Source organism: Bubalus bubalis, chromosome 3 (genome assembly GCF_019923935.1).
Source record: "Bubalus bubalis isolate 160015118507 breed Murrah chromosome 3, NDDB_SH_1, whole genome shotgun sequence".
Lineage (NCBI taxonomy): Eukaryota > Metazoa > Chordata > Mammalia > Artiodactyla > Bovidae > Bubalus > Bubalus bubalis.
This window is the reverse complement of record NC_059159.1, coordinates 34,374,301-34,394,182: the sequence shown is the minus strand read 5'-3', so window position 1 is coordinate 34,394,182 and position 19,882 is coordinate 34,374,301. Positions and strand designations below refer to the sequence as shown.

Here is a 19,882-nt window from a genome sequence, read left to right as displayed (position 1 = left end):
CACTGCTTTCATGAATCCTGTGAGCCAAATCCTTGTAAATCCTTTGAGTTGACAGATCAATTATTCCTTCTAACAGCTAATGAACTAATAACCTTTGGAAATTTCTCCTTCCCTGGGTTTAAAATGGAAAAAAAAAAAATCTTTAAGGGGAAAAAGAATCAGTTAAAGACTACCATAGCAATAAAAACAAATTCATAATAATAGCTTTTTAAAGAAAGCTATATTTTGTTTGAGAGCTATGATTTTTAAATTAAAAATACGTCAAACAATCTTGTATTTTATAAATATAATAAATCTTATTTTTAAAAAAGCCTTAATGTCATATAGTGTCAAGAGAATTGAGAAAAGGGTAGGAAAAAAACAGAAAAGGAGAAAGAGACAGTCGAGAGACATCAGACAGTCCAGAGACATCAATAAGCCAGGTGGGATTAATAGACCCGGCTCTGCAGAAGGCACCGCCTGAGGTGGGCTCTCTGGGAACCAGGAGGGGGAAAGGACACACACATAAACACAGGAGAGAAAGGAGAAGGCGGAGGAAGCAGGAAGATCCCTGGTCATTAGGACTGTGAACACAGGAAGCCCATACGGAACATCTTGTGGACAGAAGGGGTCTTGGGGTGGTATGGGTAGAAGCTGGCAGGTAGCGCAAGCTGGACATTCAAGGGGTTGAACCCCAGGGGGACACTGAAGGCAGAAGGGGAGCTGGAAGAGAGGGAATGCATGTGGGCCCCAGAGTGTGCACTAATATCAAGAATGAGATGTGCCTGACGGGTGAGCAGGGCAGAGAGGCATCAACCCTATCTTATGACAGAAGGCCAAGGATTTCACAGATGTGAAAACTGAAGCCCTGGGAAGTTGAGTAAATGACTTGCTCAAGGTCCTAGGGCATCAATCTCACACACACACATCCATACTTGTGTGCTAAGTGCTCAGTCGTGTCCGACTCTTTGTGAGCCCCAAGGACTGTAGCCCACCAGGCTCTTCTGTCCATGGGGATTTTCCAGGCAAGAATACTGGAGTGGGTTGCCATGCCCTCCTCCAGGGGATCTTCCCAACCCAGGGACTGAACTCAGGTCTCACGCATTGCAGGTAGAGTCTTTTTCCCACAACATTAACAATTTTGGAGACGATGCCCCAAAAGCGTACCTTCCAGGGAGCATCACACAGCTCTTGCTCTGTAAGCTCCTGGTACGTGGTGTGACATGGTGTAGGCAGAGGGGAACTTCAGGGTCAGAAGACGTAGCTTGGAATATACAGCTCCACTGTTCTCCAGCCCCATCTGCCCTATCTGTAAAATGGGGGAAATCATAATCACACCTCAAGCTGTGGGCAGGAAACAGTGAAGTAACACTGACCTACCGGAATCCACTTACAAGACCTGACAAGGGCCCCAAGACTCAACTAGAAGCCCATGGCCCTGTTCCGGAAAAGCCACCTGAGTAGTGACACAAGGTCCCATGCTTAGAAGTCCTATGCTGTCACCATCATGATAGTCCTAATAATTTCTAAACAAGGGGCCCTGCACTTTAATTTCTCACTGGACCTCACAAATTACATAGTTTGTCTTGGGTAAATCTCCGTGGCTCAATGAGATGAGTCATGGAGAAGATGTCCATCTTTGGCAAGTAACTCTCATGTGGGCTTCCCTGGTGGCTCAGATGGTAAAGAATCTGCCTGCAATGTACGAGACTGGGGTCTGATCCCTGGGTCAGGAAGATCCCCTGGAGAAGGGAATGGCTACCCATCCCAGTAGAGAAGCCTAGCTGGCTATAGTCCATGGCGGTGGCCCGCCAGGCTTCTCTATCTATGGGGTTGCAAAAGAATGGGACACAACTAATGGATTTTTCCCATGTGAGCTGCAAGTCTGAAGTGGACACAAGTTTCTCAGCTGCTTAGCATCTGAATCCTTTTTTTTTTTTTAACAAGGGAGGAATTTTTAGCCATATGAGTCTTAGTAGGAGGCAAGACTAGAAGGGCCAAACACTGGCAACCCCCTGCCTCCCAACAAGCACCAGCACACAGCCAGACAACAGTGGTTCTCTAGGGACATCAGAGGCAGCCCTCTCCCGGCGACAGCCTCTGCTGGTCAGCACTGGTGGGGTTAGCGGATGGCGGGCCCGGGAAGCAGCCAGTAGTCATGGCAATGAGAAGTCCTACGAGACGGTTCCGTGATGGGGTTGTGGGGATGATCCAGCCGCCTGTGGTTTTCTCCCCATGTTCTAGTTTGATTCTCCAGCCTTCTCCATGAGTGATTTTTCAAACCACTCAATATCCTTCTAACACCTTTCTTCTGTACTTCAGTAATCACGGATACTTTCTGTTCATAGCCAAGAGCTTGTTCTGATATAAAGCTGGACTGTGTTACGGAGCCTGATTCTCCTTCAGCTGACAGACAGCAAAGAAGTCCTGTGTCCCGAGGGAGAGCCTGTTGGGCCCCGAGCCCCTGGTGGTGACTGGAGTGCTGGTCCCTGCCCACGTGGAAGTGGACCTGGCAGGTCACGCGGTCCACACTCCTTCTGAAAGTGGGACTCCTTCCAGAATGATTCAGGGTCAAAATAAGATGCAGATAAAGATGCTTCTGATAGCTAGAGGGTACACTAAGCAGAAGGCCTTTATCATGGGTGACAGACCTGGAGACTGGCCATCTCCTCTCCCCTCCAGGTCAGCGGTCAGCTTGGGGCTTTCGAGGACATCCCCAACTGTCGTTAGGTTGTCAGGAATGGAGTTCAGGGACATTCCATGTTGCTCGCGGCCAGAAGATGAGATGTCTTTCATTCGGAGTATGTAATTAGGCTGGCAGTGGAGTTCCTGATGGAGTCCTGGGGCACGGTGGGGCTAAAGTGCTCTGGGATTCTGAACACCAAGGACCACACTCAAAAGACGCTTCACATACATCAGGGCCGCAGAAAAAGCCAGATGCGTTGAACACGGTGATATGGCTTCTGCATCCGGGTCAAGGATGCTCCAGGACTCCGCCCTCACCCCACTCCCTTTTATAGGCGTGTTCTATCAATGGTGACAATATTTTACTTTTTGCCAAGGGTTGGGAGAGGAGGCGGAAAGCAAGCTCTGACAAGCTCATTTCCCAACACTTGAACTGAACTCCTGGCTGAAACAAAATCACTTGATTGCTGGCATTTACGGCTTTATTTCTACAGTGCCACTTGGCTGGCGGGGTGATTTTCCAGTCGCTGGGTGAGTGACACTAGTTCCAGGACAGGCCCATTAGCCTGGAACTGCAGAAAGACCCAATTACGAGGAGTCCTGCTGGAAAAGCTCAAGACGCGGCCCACCCGACTCTGTGTGGGCAGCAGGCGTGGAGCAGGGGCAGAGAGGTAGCAGGGACAGAGATGTCGTGGGGCCACTTCGAGGCCCATCAGACCACTCAGGCCGACACAAAGGGGGTCCCAGGGGCAGGACACTTAATGCCAGACTAACGAGGAGGGTCCCTCTCATCACAGCCAAGCCAGTGAATGGACAGAGGTGACCGGAGGCTGTCGGATGTCCCAGAGCTGGAGAGACAGAGACAGTTACCACACATTTGGGAGAGAAGAGACTGGCACTCGTTTGTCAAGCTGAACAGGTGCGGGGGTGGGTGGAGTAGGGGAACAGAGAGTCCAGGGAAACAAGGGCCAGGGCCGGGGCTACTGGGAGCAGCTGGTCTCAGCCTGGAAGAAGCTGAAGGTCTGCCGGGCTTGGTACCCTGGGAGGCGCAGGTACCCTGGGAGGTCCCGACAGCATCAAAGGGGAAGGGAGGAGCCAGGCAGGGGGAGAGAAGCAGGAGGGGCTGAGAGCCCCGCTAGGCAGGCTTTGCAGGGTGAGGAAAGTACTCATACCCGGGGCTTTATTTGAATTGATCACCTCTTATTAGTGTCTTTTGAAATGCGAATTAGCTGATTAACCACTGCTCACAGCCTTCCCACTGTTCTTTATCCTCCAGCATTCAGCAACTTTGTTCTAAATAGGGTAGGCCACAGTAGCCCACCAGGGGGAAATTATTCTCAAGGTTACAAGAACAGTGGCCAGGCAAACTTTCTCCCTGGGCTTCCGGGGGTGGTGATGGGGGTGGCGAGGGGGAAGCAAGTTCGGGGGGAGACGGCACCCGAAGCTGCGCTCCCGCCACCCCGGATTTAGAGACTGAACGCTCATTCCCAGGACGCTGAGTGCCTCCCAGGTCCATTCTCCAGCCAGTGATCGGGGCGCCAAAGCAGGACTCCGACTCCCGACCACCTGTGTATCTACGAGATTCATCTTGTAAAAGACCCACTCGGTCCAGGCCTCCAAGGGACACCCGTGCACTGGCAGTAGCTCTGTTTGGCACTGGGGGCAGCACGGGATGGCCTCTGGCAGAGCCCTGTCCCCACTTGCCTCTGCCTCCAGTTTGGCAACACGACACAAAGGCGGTGTGGAATGTATACACTTTCCAGGCTGAGCCCCTATTCAGAGGGGGCTGCAGCTTGCACGTAATGGGCCCCCTACAGACAAAGCCAGCAAGTTTCTTAATTAAGTCCAAGTGAAAGACAGATCCCGCTCGCATCTTCAGAGAACCTTCCTTCGGAACTTCAAAAACACCCTGCGCTTGCCTACCAAACTCAGGCGCGAATAACCAGAGAATCGTTTCCCCCTCCCCCTTTTAAAAAACATAGAAAGCCGAGCCCCAGGCGCCCACTCTCTGGCCCCTCTCACTTTCCCTGCAATTTCAGACATGCCTCTGGTTTATAAGACGAGAAACAAAGGGACTTCTTGTGCGGAGGAGAAGCCCTCGGAGGGTCTGCGTTTCATTCGGCCTTCCCCGGAGCACTGCTGTCTAAAGAGCCCTTTAGCTGGTTTCGTCTCATTAACATTTCCATGTGGTATCAAAGGACAGTCTGCAAAACCAGCCCCCTGTGCGTACAGCACGGAAGGACGAGTCCGAGGATCGAGTGATGCTAAAAAATTAATTACTAGCTCACTGCCTTTGCAGAAATGTGATTTTCAGAGCCCTCCCCACTTTGCCTAGCCCCAGCAACCAGCTCTCAGACAGACCTTTCTGGGTTTTGCAGTGATAAAGTTCTTCACAAACAGCCACCAATTATCCTGTAGCAGTAGGTTACCAGGAGTAGGAAATGCTGTGATTTTTTTCCCCCATGTAGCGGCCGCCCGGGGTGGGTTAGTGAGGTGGCTGCAATCATGCAAGCTGAGATGAACACTTAGAGCAGCATCGAGGCCAGCTGTCCTGCAGGGAAAATGGTGCTCAAAAATAAAAGTGCGTTTATTGTGGCGAGAAGCTAAGCAGTGAGTTGGCTGTTCCCAGAACTGTATTCTCTGCACCAGCATCCTGGACTCTGTGGTCCTCAGCGTGTCCCGTGCACCTGACTAGCTTGTAAAAACGTCACCTTACGGTTAAAGTGCTAAACACGCCCTGTGTTTCCTCGCCTGTTTTCTTCTCCCTACACCGCACCCCCCACCACCACCGCCTCTTGCCTTTTTCCTTCTGCAATTCTTTGCTTCCTCATTAGAAATGCCCGGCAACGTCTGGCAGACAAAGAACACTACAAACAAAGTGTATGGCAAAGGGAGAAAAAAAAAAAAAATTAAAAAGGGGAAAAAAAAAGTGCAGAGGAATTCTTCATTCACTGATCTCTCGAATACATTAATATCTGAAGCTGTTGGCACAGCCTGAAATACTTGGGCAGCGAACAATGCGAGCAAGGATTCGAAGTCTGGGATCTTCAAATAAACCCCAGCGCTGTCATGGCCACCAGGAAGGGGAATAATGGCCATATTAGCTGACCTTCATTTTGTTGTTTCTTCAGAAACCTGACTGCTGGACCTCTGTTTGCTTGTTACTAGGATTTCTTGGCTGAAAAATTTTAGCATTTCCCAGGCCATACAACAGCCAGTTTATTAGGTAAATAAACCAGGCCTTAGGCAGTCTTTTCTGCTTCATAATGAGGGCAGGGTGAACTGGAATGCGGGTTGGGCTGGAGTCAGGGAGGGTGACTAAGAATCAGAAACTGCATCATCTTTCCTTCATCCAAAGCACCGATGGACAACGAGGACTGGTTATACATCGTCACCTCGAGGTGCTGGCTTTGGTTAACTTCACCAGCATCCTCCACGACTGAAGGGGGATGAGGCTCACAGAAGGGAAGAACAAAAATTGCAGCTGTCTTCCGCTAGCTCTTCTAGCTTCTCCTTCCGTATCTTCAGTGATGTATCACTGAGCCCACGTGGATGAGGAACCGGAGACTGGTTTATGACACATTCAATTGGAGCCAATGGTATTGGATTTCATTTGTTTGTCATAAATTATAATACCTAAATGTGCTTGCATTGTCCAAGCCACTCTCTGGTGACAATCTTAGTGATATTAAAAAATAAGTAACAGAGAAGAAAAAGTTGCTCAGTCGTGTCTGACTCTTTGTGATCCCATGGACTATACAGTACATGGAATTCTCCAGGCCAGAGTACTGGAGCGGGTAGCCTACCTCTTTTCCAGGGGATCTTCCCAACCCAGGAGTTGAACCTGGGTCTCCTGCATTGCAGGCTGATTCTCTACCAGGGGAGCCCCAAGTAACGCAGAACTGGATGCCTTTTCAGAGCCGTTGGATCCAGAGGGCCTTCTGGCTGTCTAGACTGTCACGGCTGGTAGTTATGACATCTATGTGCCTGTTGACTATTTACTGTCTTCTCCACCCCTCCAATGGCCACATAAGCTCCCTCGAGGCCAGGGCTACAGTACTATCCTGTTTCACCCAGTATGGCCCCCAGAACCCAAGATGCGCTTGCCGAATGAGGTGGAGATATTTTTTGCTTGCCTTTGGGAAAATACACAATATCTTTAAAAAGCTTTCAGCTGCCACTCCCCAAAGGAATGACCTGCAAATCTTCCTCAAGTGTGGTATTTCTCCACTGAAAATGAATATGAGTTTGTTTCCTGGGACTTCCTTAAAGATTCAGCGATTAAGACTCTGCATTTCTGGGCATGGGTTCGACCCCTGGCTGGGAAACTAAGATTCCACATGGCCTGCAACCAAAAAAAAAAAAAGAGATTTGTTTCCTGTGGTTCCCAAATTCCAAGGATATCTTATAATAAATACAATATAAATAGGATAATGTATAATAATATAAATGCTAGAAATTTTTACTCTTGCTTAAAGCAGGAAGTCATGTAAAAAGATAATAATACACAGTTTTTGAAAAAGTTATACAAGCATCAGAGTCATTGTTTCGGCAACTCTGTAAAGACAGAGAAACCTTTCAGACTCTGGGAAGCAGAAAGCAAGTTGTGTGGCATATAAAATATCATCCCAAATGGTTTTTAAAAAGTCATGCATGTAGACATATTACACGTATGCACAGAGAAAAGACTAGAAAGATATACCCAAAATGTTAATATTGATTATTGGTGGGGGGTTCTTTTGTGCTTAGTGTTCTCTATTTTGCTACAGGAAATTTATTATATTTAAAATAGAAGAGACCTTCAACAAGCATTTTTAAAGTAATATATTAGTAAATGAGCTAAATGTGCCTGAAGAGTTTCAAAAAATAAATTATTAAGATTAACTAGCAACCCACTCCAGTATTCTTGCCTGGAGAATCCCATGGACAGAGGAGCCTGGCGGGCTACAGTTCATGGGGTAGCAAAGAGTTGAACACAACTGAAGTGACTTAGCATAAGAGAGGAGGCACCCAATTGATGTGTCATACACACACACACACACACACACACACACACACCCCCTAGACACACATGCCTAAAGCTATACAGAAACATTGGTGGTGGGGGGAATCCTGTGATGATTTCTTTTCTAATTTACTGAGACAAAATTGCTGCTGAAGTCTGGGGGAAGTGTTCTCTCTCAGCTGGAAGCAACCTGGTGTCACATTTCTGGGTTTTAAAGGAGATGATCCTCAAGGACGCTCAATTACTTTGAACAGGTGTGACATTCCAGGCTGATGGGGATTCGTACCTGTCAACAGCTGTGCATTAGCATTTCAAAACCCTTCTGACTTTTTCACTAGAGCACTCAGCATGTTGCAGAGATGGGAAGGCTGAGTGCAAACCAGGGTTAAAACCCTTTCTGTCAGGAAGTGGTCACCAAAGAGATGTTAAAGACCCAGCTGCCGAACACGACTTTACAGACCTATAGGCCCAACACTGCTGCATCAGGAAATGGGAAGAACACTGCTTTAAGTGCTAAAGTGGGGACTTTGAGCGGTATTGACCATACCTGGTGCAAAGAGCATGAGGACGAAATGGGATATATGATAATACTTGCTTGTCAAGGTTTTTCCCCTTCAGAATCACTTGTTTATTCATTTCCACTCATTCCTACAAGGTGATGGCTAGAAATGGCGAGGCAGGGAGGTGGACCCAGAATAATGAAATGTCTGTTTTAAATCAGGCACCCATCCCCCACCATCCTTCTTTCCGTTCTTCCTTCCCTTTCCTCCTCTTCATTCATTCAATAAACACCGACTAAGCCTCCCCGCAGTGCCCCCCAAACCCCCGACTCAGGCACTATGCTGAGTGATGGTTCTTCTTCTACACTGTGGATGCTCTGAGCCCAGGGACCAGGTCTACTGGACATCCTAGAAACCTTGCACAGCTCCCCAGAGCACAGAACAGACGCCCCCTCGGAGACAGACATGGTAGGCATAAGACTCAGGTCCAGTGCGCCATGGGTGTCCATCACAGCCCAGACCTGGGGAGTCAGGGAAGACTTCAGTCACCCAGGTTCTCAACGTGAACATCAGAATCACCTGGAAAACTTTAAAATCCCAATGCTCTGTATTCCAGAGCAATGAAATCAGAATTTAGAGGGAAGGGGAATCCAGGCAACGGGAATTAAACAAACAAAAAAAACCTCTCCAGATGATTCTGATTTGTCTGGAACTGCTGTTCTAGATCCTTCCTGCTTGGTGGGTGGCCCTTGGAGCAGCAGTGTCCACGCTTTCTGGGAGTGAGTCAGACACGCAGCAACCGGAACCCCATTCCAGACCCTCAGAATCAGAATCTGCATTTTGATGAGCTTCCCAGGGGCCACGTATGAGCTGCTCTGGGAGATGTGCTATCCACACTGAATGCTGAAGGCCTAGAAAGCCAGCAGAGGGGAATGAAGAACAGAAAGCAGCTTGTGTTCTGTGGGGAGAGAGAGTGAGAGAGAGAGTGTGTGTGTGTGTGTACACTGCATGTGTGCATGCTGGGGGCACTGTATCAAGCAAGTGTGTGTGTGTGTGTGCGTGCGTGTGTGTGCATGAGAGAGAGAGAGTGTGTGTGTGTACACTGCACGTGCGCATGCTGGGGGCAGTGTGCCAGAAGGTCGGGGACCAGATTTGCTAGGCTACGAAACCACATTCTGGGCTCTGGACTTTATCCCCTGAAGGATCATAAGCTGGGGAGAGACTTGATCAGATTCCCCTGAAGACCCACCGTTTTCTCCACTTGTGCTCCATCCACTCCCTCCACTCCCTGAGCCTGAAGTTTCTTAACCCAGTGCCAATCATCCGTGTCCCACCCATCTTGTCTGCAATAACTCAAATGCCTTCCTGGCACCGAGGCTGGAAACGAGCTCTCTTCCCACCCTCACCTTCTACAGCACTGCGGATGGACCCCCAGATGAGCCTCGTCACAGCCTCTCTGTTTCTGCAGTTCTGTCTTGTCTGCCATTTTCGCTCTCTGACTTGTGAACCCAAGCTTTTCAGCTTTTCAAAGGACAGCTCCCAAGGACCACCTACTTTAGGACATCGGGGTCCAAGACTGCTGTCACCCCAGGAATCCAAGCACCTGACATTGTACCTCTGCGTCAACCTGGGCACACCACAACTCAAGAGGTGAGCAAACACGGCGTCTTCATCTCCTTTGTCTGCTCGTCCACAATTAAATAACAAATCAAGGTGCTTCCATAAATAAACCAAGAAAACTTACCATAACTTAATTATATACAGTAGAAAAGTATTCCCCCTCCTTCCTGATTTGTACCCATTCTATTGGTCAGTACTCAGAAACGGCTTTTCTCCCAAGAGCTAGGAAGGTGTCTGGGTTCTCTCATCATGGATATGAGAGACAAGACTGGAACATATATGCAACAGACTAGTATTCATTCATTAAGAGAAATGAAATTTTGCTATTGGCAGAGATATGGGTGGACCTAGAGACTGTCACATAAGAGTGAAGTATGTCAGAAAGAGAAAAACAAATATCATATATTAATGCATATATGAGGAATCTGGAAAAGTGGTACAGATGAACCCATTTGTAAGCAAAAATAGAGACACAGACCTAGAGAACACATTAGATACCAAGGGGGAAAGAGGGGGTGGGCTGGACTGGGATTGACATATATACACGACTGTTGAGACGGTTGGATGGCATTGTTGACTCAATGGACATGAGTCTGAGCAAACTCCGGGAGATAGTGAAGGACAGAGAAGCCTGGCCTGCTGCAGTCTATGGGGTTGCAAAGAGCTGGACACAAGTTAGCGACTGAACAACAAGTGTATAAAATAGGTAACTAATTAAGAATAGACTGTCTAACACAGGGAAGTCTACTCAATGCTCTGTGGTGATTTGAATGGGAAGGAAATCCAAAAAAGAGGGGATTATATATAATATACACACATATAGCTGATTCACTTTGCTGTATACCAGAAAGTAACATAACATTGTAAAACAACTATACGCCAATAAAAATTTGAGAGAGACAGACAAGACTGGAATCAAAGGTCCCCACAGAGGTGACATAAGGAATATAAGAGAGATTATGTGGCTTTGAAAGCAAACTGCTTCCTCTTGTTACTACTAACTTTTTAAGCTGGTCGTTCAGGAACTGAGAAACACTCATCAGCCCATCTCCGGTACTCCTGTGGTTGTGAGGCTTCTTTTTTCTCTCCCACTAGACTTGAAGCAACTTGCAGGCGGGATTACAGCCCATATATCTCAGGATCCCTGGCATGGCTGAAGAGACTCAATAAAAAGGGGATGGGCAGATGACTATGTCACAAGAGCCCGAGGTGGGGGGGCAGTAAACTGCAATTCATCTGGAATCGGCACCTGTGTGGGAATTCTCTGCACACCCGCCGAGGCCGCCTCACTTGTGTCTTCTCGGCCCGTGAGAGGGGGCGGCTGGTGCATCCCCGTGACCTTCTCTCACATGTCTAACCTGGAAAGGGCCGGCATCCTCCCCAACACACTGGCACCCTCTGCACCAACTAACCCCGCTCTACAGACCGGCCCCCTTTAACGTCAATCTAAAAAAATTCCATGTAAAAATTTATTTCACTGGAATATTTTCATAAAAATGAAAATAACCAGGGGCTATTAGAAGCATCGGGTTACATTACTAACAGAGATGTTATATTACTAAATTCATCTGTAAACAGTGACCACTGCCAGATTATCCTACCATTTAAATCCCAGGTTCACTGAATGACCCTTCAACTCCTGACTTCCTAGAAAAATCTACTTTTACAGATCCAGAAGCCATCCTGAAAAGCAGCGCTGTTAACTCCATTTTGTATTGGTACACAGAATGTACTGCTATTTCATAGCCAAGCTGCACGTGAGATAGTCTTTCAATTGTCATTTTAAGGAACTGTGTTCCCCTGGAAGTTACCATCTTTAAGTATGATATGAAAAAAATGTTAATTAAGCAATTTCACAGGGGAATGGAAGCTTCTGGCTTTCCTTGGGGAAAAAAAAAAAATCAAGGTGGACCCAGCTGGCTACCTCACAGGCTCACCTAGGGCCGAGCTCTCCGAGAAGAGGGTCGGATTCAATGCCCCCGCAGCCCAGGGCACTCGCTTCTGCACCAGCCTGTGGTGACCACACAGAGGAAGGCCCGGGTCCTCCCCCAGAGAGACTTAGATTCACTATGGTCATAAATTGAAGAGTAAAAATACCTGCATGCCCTAGAGGGGAATGATAGTACTTAACTCTTAAGTGGAGCTGGAGGAAGATGCTTGGAGAGAGAACAGCACCACTGCGAGCAAATGCGCAGAGGAAGAAACAGACAAGTGAGGCTTAGAGGAGGGGCGGTAACTGGCTTGGCTGGAGTGGAAGGTTCCCATAGGGGAGCAGGAAGGCAGACACACTGCAGAGGGCCCAGGGGCCACAGCTGAGGATGGCCAGGCAGGCTGGAGCTCCGGAAAGCACCGGGCAAAATGAGAGTGGTGTCTCAGAGCGATCAAGATGCACGGGAGAGAGCTGAGACCAGAGGCAGGGATGCTGGCGGCCCTGCACGAAGGTACAGCGGCAGGAGCTCGGCCTGGAGGCCAGTGGTGATGACGATGAGGGGGAGACAGAGCACACGAGAAAGGCTGTGGCTTGGGGGATAGACAGCCCTGGGGAAAGAGGAAAGGCTCAAGTAAGAAAGCAACTGTCCACTGGAGTCGTTGAAGAGCAGTGATAAAATAAACAAATCCTGGAGAGAGGCCGGCTGTTTGTTTTGGTGTCAAGTGTACCTAAGTATCAGAGAAGGCAATGGCACCCCACTCCAGTACTCTTGCCTAGAGAATCCCATGGATAAGGAGCCTGGTGGGCTGCCGTCTATGGGTCACACAGAGTCGGACACGACTGCAGCAACTTAGCAGCAGCAGCAGCAGTACCTAAGTACTGGAGAAGGAAATGGCAACCCACTCCAATATTCTTGCCTGGAGAATCTCAGGGACAGGGGAGCCTGGTGGGCTGCCGTCTACGGGGTTGCACCGAGTCGGACACGACTGAAGCAACTTAGCAGCAGCAGTACCTAAGTACATGTGTGTGTCTTGTGTGTGCACTCAAGGTGGTGGGTACTACTATTACTACTACTAAGTCGCTTCAGTCGTGTCCGACTGTGCAACCCCACAGACAGCAGCCCACCAGGCTCCGCCATCCCTGGGATTCTCCAGGCAAGAACACTGGAGTGGGTTGCCATTTCCTTCTCCAATGCATGAAAGTGGAAAGTGAAAGTGAAGTCGCTCAGTCGTGTCCGACTCTTCGCGACCCCATGGACTGCAGCCTACCAGGCTCCTCCGTCCATGGGATTTTCCAGGCAAGAGTACTGGAGTGGGGTGCCATTGCCTTCTCCAAGTGGGAGGTTGTAAATGATGAGTGTGGTAGGAGACGTGAGAAGTACCAGGAAATGACAGGATGGTTCAGAGAGAGATGCGTGGATAAGAGCCACACACCGAAGGCACGGCATGACCAGGACCACTGGGACAGAGGGGCGGAGGTGATTTCTGAGAAAGGAGATCGGAGGTCTGGGGACAATCCACAGCACTGACCGTGAAATGTTTCTGCTCCGTTTCAAGGGAACTGGAGATTTGATTCTTCCACACACAGCCTCAGAAACCAAACCAAACTGTTCGCCTGGAGATTCCCAACCACTCTAGGTTTTTACCACTAGAGTTTGTCTCAGTTTACCCGGAGGCGGTAAAATCAGATGAAAGCGGTCCATGACAGCTGTCCTCCTACTGCTGGGTGCAAAACAGCCTCAATGAGGCCATGATGAAACTTCGACTATTTAAACAGCCAAATTTATCACTGTAATTTTTTTTGTTTGTTTTGTTTTGAGGGGAAAAAAACCCCAACAAAATTCTACACATTTTTAAGCTGTATTCCTATTTCTCAAAGCCCTTCCTATAAAGAACCCATAAGTGAAAGACGCCAAAAATAATCCTAGACCTTAAGAGGCCGTGATTTATTATTTCACAACCAGGTCCCATGCATGCATCATCCCCCTTTCCATGCCCTTTCCACGTTTTCGGAACTTAACCATAAATTCTGCCTTCAGATCAGGGGAGGCAGGTCTGGTGGTGATGGATGTCAGACCAGGGGTGGGGAGGGTGAAGTGTGGTTCCCACCTGGGAACAGATAAGCACACGAATCACAGATTCTCACTCACCCCGTGACCCTCCCCGCTCCTGCCTCCCAGGTCCCCCATCTGTCAGCTCCTGGCCTTTCTACCGGCTTCTTGCTCTCCTCACTGCTGTGCTGGGGGAACCAGGCTTCCACTCTTGTTTCATCTTGGTTGGGTTTGGGAACAATACACCATTAGTGCTACCTATTAAAAAATGAAGTTAATGTTCACCCAGGTTCCTTTTAAATTTTTTCCTTTTTTTTTTTTTTTTAAAGGAGCAGATAAACGTACATGAGCAACCTGTTCACGTTCCAGGATTTGTGTCGCATAGGTATAGGACTCATCCTTGCATTTCTGCGTAGGTTTCACCTTTAAGCAAAGGGAGTGTTTCCCATTTGACCTGTGGGATGGGAGAGCAGGAGTCTGGATGATGAGGGGGTTCTGGGTAAAATGCAGAAGTTGGACAGTCTGTCTTTGAAACTAAACTTTTTCCTTTCTTTCTGTGCTCTGGTCCTCCTTTGCCTAGCACCCAGACACCCTGAGATCCCATGCTACCACCCCTGGACCTGTCATGGTCCATAGCATCTGACCGCTTCCAGGCCTGTCCACCCCGCCAATCCTCCTCCACCCAGGGTACAAAATTATTTCTCCATCAAAGCACTAACTTCCCTAACATGGATGACTCCCTGGTGATTTTTCCAAATCAAATTATGTTATTCCGGAAGGTGAGTAACAAACACTTTGACCTCCCCTCACCACCCCCTCCCCACCATATGTTTGCCCCTCACTATATCCACTCTCTGCATCTGATAATATTAGTAATTTGTGGACTTAAATCACCGGTCATAATTCAGCAGCCAGGGAGCCAGGTCTGGTCTACAGTTATGTTTTGACCTCGGCAGAGTTTTAAAAATTCCACAATAATTTCCAATTCCACGTAAAATCAGATTTCTCTTTAAAAGACAGAGGGAGAGAGAAGGTGGCAGCTGACTTGGGCATGCAGGGCCCCCAGTTCTAGAGACTGAAGGGCAGGCATGCCATCCAAGTGGGCACATGTGCTCCAGCTCCTGGGGGTAGCCAGCACTCCCAATGTTACATGTCTGGTCTGCAGCTCTCAGGTTCTTAATACCTGCCTAGTGCTTGGATCTGTGACACCTGGCCTACATGGCTCTCTAAATGATGGTACAGGTAAATAAAGGATTTCTTGGAAAGTGGGGAGAAGCAATGTTTTGAGGTATGGGTCTCTTCCTAGCTTTTTGTTACAGACCTAGCCATCTGCCATGCCTCATCCAAACAGCCATATTTTTCACATTTATAAATGATTTGGGGAATCAAGAAACAGCTGCTGTTTCCTCCACTGTTTGTTAGTGTTAGTCACTTAGCTGTGTCCGACTCTTTGCATGCTTCCACCGGTATTACTGGGCTTCCCTGGTGGCTCAGACGGTAAAGCATCTGCCTGCAACGCGGGAGACCCGAGTTCGATCCCTGGGTCGGGAAGACCCCCCAGGAGAAGGAAACGGCAGTCTACTCCAGCACTCTTGCCTGGAAAATCCCATGGACGGAGGAGCCTGATAGGCTACAGTCCATGGGGTTGCAAAGAGTCAGACACGACTGAGCGACTTCACTTTCACTTTCATTTCCAGTATTACTTAGTGTTACTTGCTCACTCGTGTCCGCCTCTTGACACCTTGGACTGTAGCCCTCCAGGCTCCTCTGTCCATGGGATTCCCCAGGCAAGAATACTGGAGTGGGTGGCCATGCCGTTCTCCAGGGGATCTTCCCAACCCAGGGATCAAACCTGGGTCTCCTGCATTGCAGGCACATTTTTTACCGTCTGAGACACCACGGAAGCCCTCCACTGTCAAGATCAAGAAAAGGAATCACAGTCGGGAAGCAGATTCCACAGGGGAGCACAGGGGACCTCTCTTCTTGACCTTTCAAAACCACTCTTCTCTGTTTCCTCTCCCATCTCTTAAATTTCCTTTCTTCTACCTCTCAATCTACTAGGCCCTCCCCCATCTCTCTCTCTCCCCTTGACTCGAGCCTGCATCACCCCAGGAGCACACATCTTGCCAGGCTGCCCATCCATCCTCTTGAACCTCAACCTCAGCATGTCATGGAAAATGAAGAACTTGTGAGAGGTACCACGGGAAGAAAAAGTTTAGCAAGCGACAACCACAAACCACTAACAATGGCCGCACTTGGTCACCGCTCTTTACAAAACTCAAAAAACTTTATCACATACTCAATAGGGGGGCAGGGTAGGGTGTTTCTAGCTAGTATGGGCCTAAGGGTGGATTTCACAGGCCTCCGAATTCAGGAAAAATAAAACAAACTCAGAAATCGGGAGGCGGGGAAGTGAACAGGCTCCCTGGAGCTTCTAACGTGCTGAGTGGCACTCGTGACACCATAGGAATGGTCTCGTTGAGTCGGATCCAATGTTCTGTCTTTTGCTGGTTTTATGAATAACAAGGAGGGACACAGAAACATCTCTCCTTGTGAGCGGCTTCAAGAGTCAAATATGCCCCCGACTTACCTTAGTTTAATAACCCATCATTTTATATAAAACCAGGAAACCCTCAGCCTTCCCAAATTGCCTGTGCTGCTTGACACCACAGGATCCTAGAGAAATTACTCCTTATTTTTCATGGTTTTCTTTTTTTTTTAATTGTGGTAAATTACACATAACATAATAAGTTACCATTTTAACATGTATATTCATTGGCATGACTTACATTCACAAAGTCCTACAACCACCGCTACCATCTTATTCCAGAACCTTTTCATCACCCCAGAAGGAAACCTCATACCCACTAAGCAAGACCCCCCCAGCTTCCTCCTAAACCCATGGCAACCGCTAATCTGCTGTCTGTCTCCATATAATTGACTCTTCTAGACATTTCATATACGTGGTCTTTGGGGTCTGGCTTCTTTCCCTCAATGTAATGCTTCAAGGTTCATCCACAGAGTAGTATGTATCAGCACTTCACTCCTGTTTCTGGTTGAGTAATATTCCATTGAATGGCTGTGTGTGTGTGTGCGCCTTTGCAAAATGGATGGTGGTGGCTGGGTAGCCTGTGGCTGCAAGCTACTAAACTTAAGGAATTTATTTATGCGACAGGTGGGTTTTTTTTTTTTTTAATGGCCCTAGACATTAGAATACTGCCGACTATGAGAAACAAATCCAAGTGATCCCTATGTCATTCATAATCTAATAAACTTTCTAGCTATACTCAGATTTTTATCATTCCAGACTGACATGTCCTTAAAAAAGTCTGTGATGCAGGATACAGGATGCTTGGGGCTGGTGCACTGGGATGACCCAGAAGGATGGTACAGGGAGGGAGGTGGGAGGAGGGTTCAGGATGGGGAGCACATGTACACCCGTGGCGGATTCATGTTGATGTATGGCAAAACCAATACAATATTGTAAAGTAATTAGCCTCCAATTAAAATAAATAAAGTAAAAAAAAAAAAGTCTGAAGACTCAGAAAACCCCCATCTAAGATACAATCGATTACCTGTAAAACAGATAAATAATGTCCTACTGTATAGCACAGGGAACTATATTCAATATCCTGTAATTAACCATAATTGAAAAGAATATGAAAGAGAATATATATATATAAATATATATATATACACACATATATATACATATAAAGTGGAATCACTTTTCTGTACACCAGAAACTAACACAACATTGTAAATTGACTATAATAAAAAAAAAAAAGGAAAAAAAGGAAAACCGTCACCCACAGGACTTCAGCTGCCTCTCAAATAAATCCCATTCAAAGTCCATCATTTTGCAAGCTGCTAGGAATCAGAATTGAAAGACATAGTTCAAAGACCTCAGGAAGCTCAAGGTCTAGTGGGAAGATAAACATCCAGACAACTTCCCCACAGAGGGATGACTTTCAGGATGGGAATCGAAACTGTGAGGGTTCAAGTTCACCAAGTATTCCAGCTGAGGAAGCACATACGCTGGCTGCGCAGGCAGGCCATCCTTCAGTTTTGCTTCTTACCTTCTTGATGGCCTAGGTCTTCCATGAAAAGCCCCAGTGAGATCAGGGTTTCTTTCCTGCACAGCCAGAGCCTCACAACCCTGTACGTGCAGCGCCTACCATGTTCGCCTAATCCTGCTCACACTAAGATGCCTTCATCTTTCAAGATCTTCCTACGGTTTCGGACTTTACTGGAAAGCAATAGCCACTGGGGCACACCCAGACGCTTCACCAGGTTTTTGTCCCTTCCTAAAACAATGTGGTACAATATGAACACGACAGTTGTCCAGGGGAAACTTCACTGTTTATATTTTCCTTGTTTTTCCCCCACCCTGACCTATTATTTTGAAAGATTTAAAACTTACAGAAAAGGAAAAAAAATACCCCTAATTATCCCAATTATACCTCTAGAGCTGTGTGAGTTTTGATCCAGAATCCAATCAAAACCACAGACTGCATTTAATTGTCATCTCTCTTCAGTCTCCTCTAGTCTACAGCAGGGCTCCCACCTTTTTCTTTCTTCCATGACACTTGTAAAGGACCCAGGATGGCTGTCTTGTAGACTGTCCACCAACCTGAACTAGTCTGTGTCTCTCAATTAGATCTGGCGACGATGTTGCCTTACATCCTGCTGTGTCACATTTGGAGCCGCACAATGCGAGGTTGTCACTCACGCTGGGGAGGCTAAGTGTGGTCAGTCTGTTCAAGTTTCTTTCCTCCTTTGTAATTAATAATTTGGCCATTTGAGACTGTAAACATCCTACTTCCCACAACCTTCTCACCTAACAATCTGGCATCCACTGACAATTCTGAAATGATTATACTGGTGGTTGCAAAATTATGATTTTATAATTTCATCATTCTTCTACATTTACTGGCAAGATGACCCTCAGCCTCACCTCTGCCTTTTTGGACTACTGATGTGGACTCATGAATACATTTTTTAAAAATCCAATATTTATTACCATCATTATTTTTACTACTTCAATTGTCTAAATTTGACCAGCAAGGGTCCCTTTAAGCCAGCTCCAAGCCCTCATCCAGTACTCTTGCCTGGAAACTCCCATGGATGGAGGAGCCTGGTAGGCTGCAGTCCATGGGATCGCTTGGAGTCAGTCTGACACAACTGAGCGACTTCACTTTCACTTTCCACTTTCATGCATTGAAGAAGGAAATGGCAACCCACTCCAGTGTTCTTGCCTGGAGAATCCCAGGGATGGGGGAGCCTGGTGGGCTCCTGTCTATGGGGTCGCATAGAGTCGGACACGACTGGAGCGACTTAGCAGCAGCAAGCCCTCATCATTGTTAGGGCATTTCCTTGACTTCTGACCCAAGAAGTTCTACCCTTGCCTTATAATTTCTCTGCTCCAGACCTGGAATTAGTTGTTTTTACAAGAAAAACTTGGTTTGCATATGTGTTGTTGCGGGGGGGTGGGGGTGGGGGCAGGGTAAATACTATTTAGAAACTCCTGGATTGGCCATAAAGTTTGTTTGAATTTTTCCCAAAGATCTTATTGGCCAACCCCAAAAGATCTAGGCACTAACTGTCCTCAAATACTGGAGTATCACTGCTTCTAGGCTCTTCAGGTAGTTAAAAGAAATGTCTTTTTTTTTTTTTTTTAATTTTTTCCTTATTTTTAAATCATGAGTCTACAGTGATACTTCTAATTCAAGTCTAACACCATAAAGTTCATTCTTTCTTTTTCCATTTGCTATCTCTATCTGTTCTGCTCCTAAGAACATCAATATATTTACTAACTTATTCTCTTCTACTAACACATGCAGTAGATTCTGATTTACTCTACTAATACCACTCCCAACAACAATAGTAATGTTTGAGGAGTCTGCAGTTCATCATTCTGGAAATATATCCAGCTAAGGGGATACAAAGGACTCTTTAAAAGTTACCTGAATTTTTTGTTACTGGATAATCTTTCTGTTATTTTAATTAACAGATTTTTGTTTACCATTTAGAAGCTTGTCCCTCAAGTTTTTAAAGACCCTATAAACCTAAAGACCTCAACATTAAAGAAAATTATTGCATCAAAATGATTA

At 47.1% G+C, this 19,882-nt stretch overlaps 1 protein-coding gene across 7 annotated transcripts in view; it reads right to left on the bottom strand.

The window, feature by feature from the left end:
* Positions 1-19,882, bottom strand: part of STX8 (syntaxin 8) — a 209,305-nt gene that overhangs the window by 51,802 nt on the left and 137,621 nt on the right. For 2 of the 7 annotated variants that reach the window (XM_045164846.1, XM_045164845.1), the window contains one exon: positions 1,147-1,288. The exons of 4 other annotated variants lie outside the window; for them this stretch is intronic. In XM_045164846.1, coding sequence (XP_045020781.1) covers positions 1,147-1,288 — 142 coding nt within the window. Of the gene's footprint in view, positions 1-1,146; positions 1,289-6,492; positions 7,010-19,882 lie in introns of those variants that run through there. One more of the 7 variants, XM_045164850.1, reaches the window with a different exon arrangement.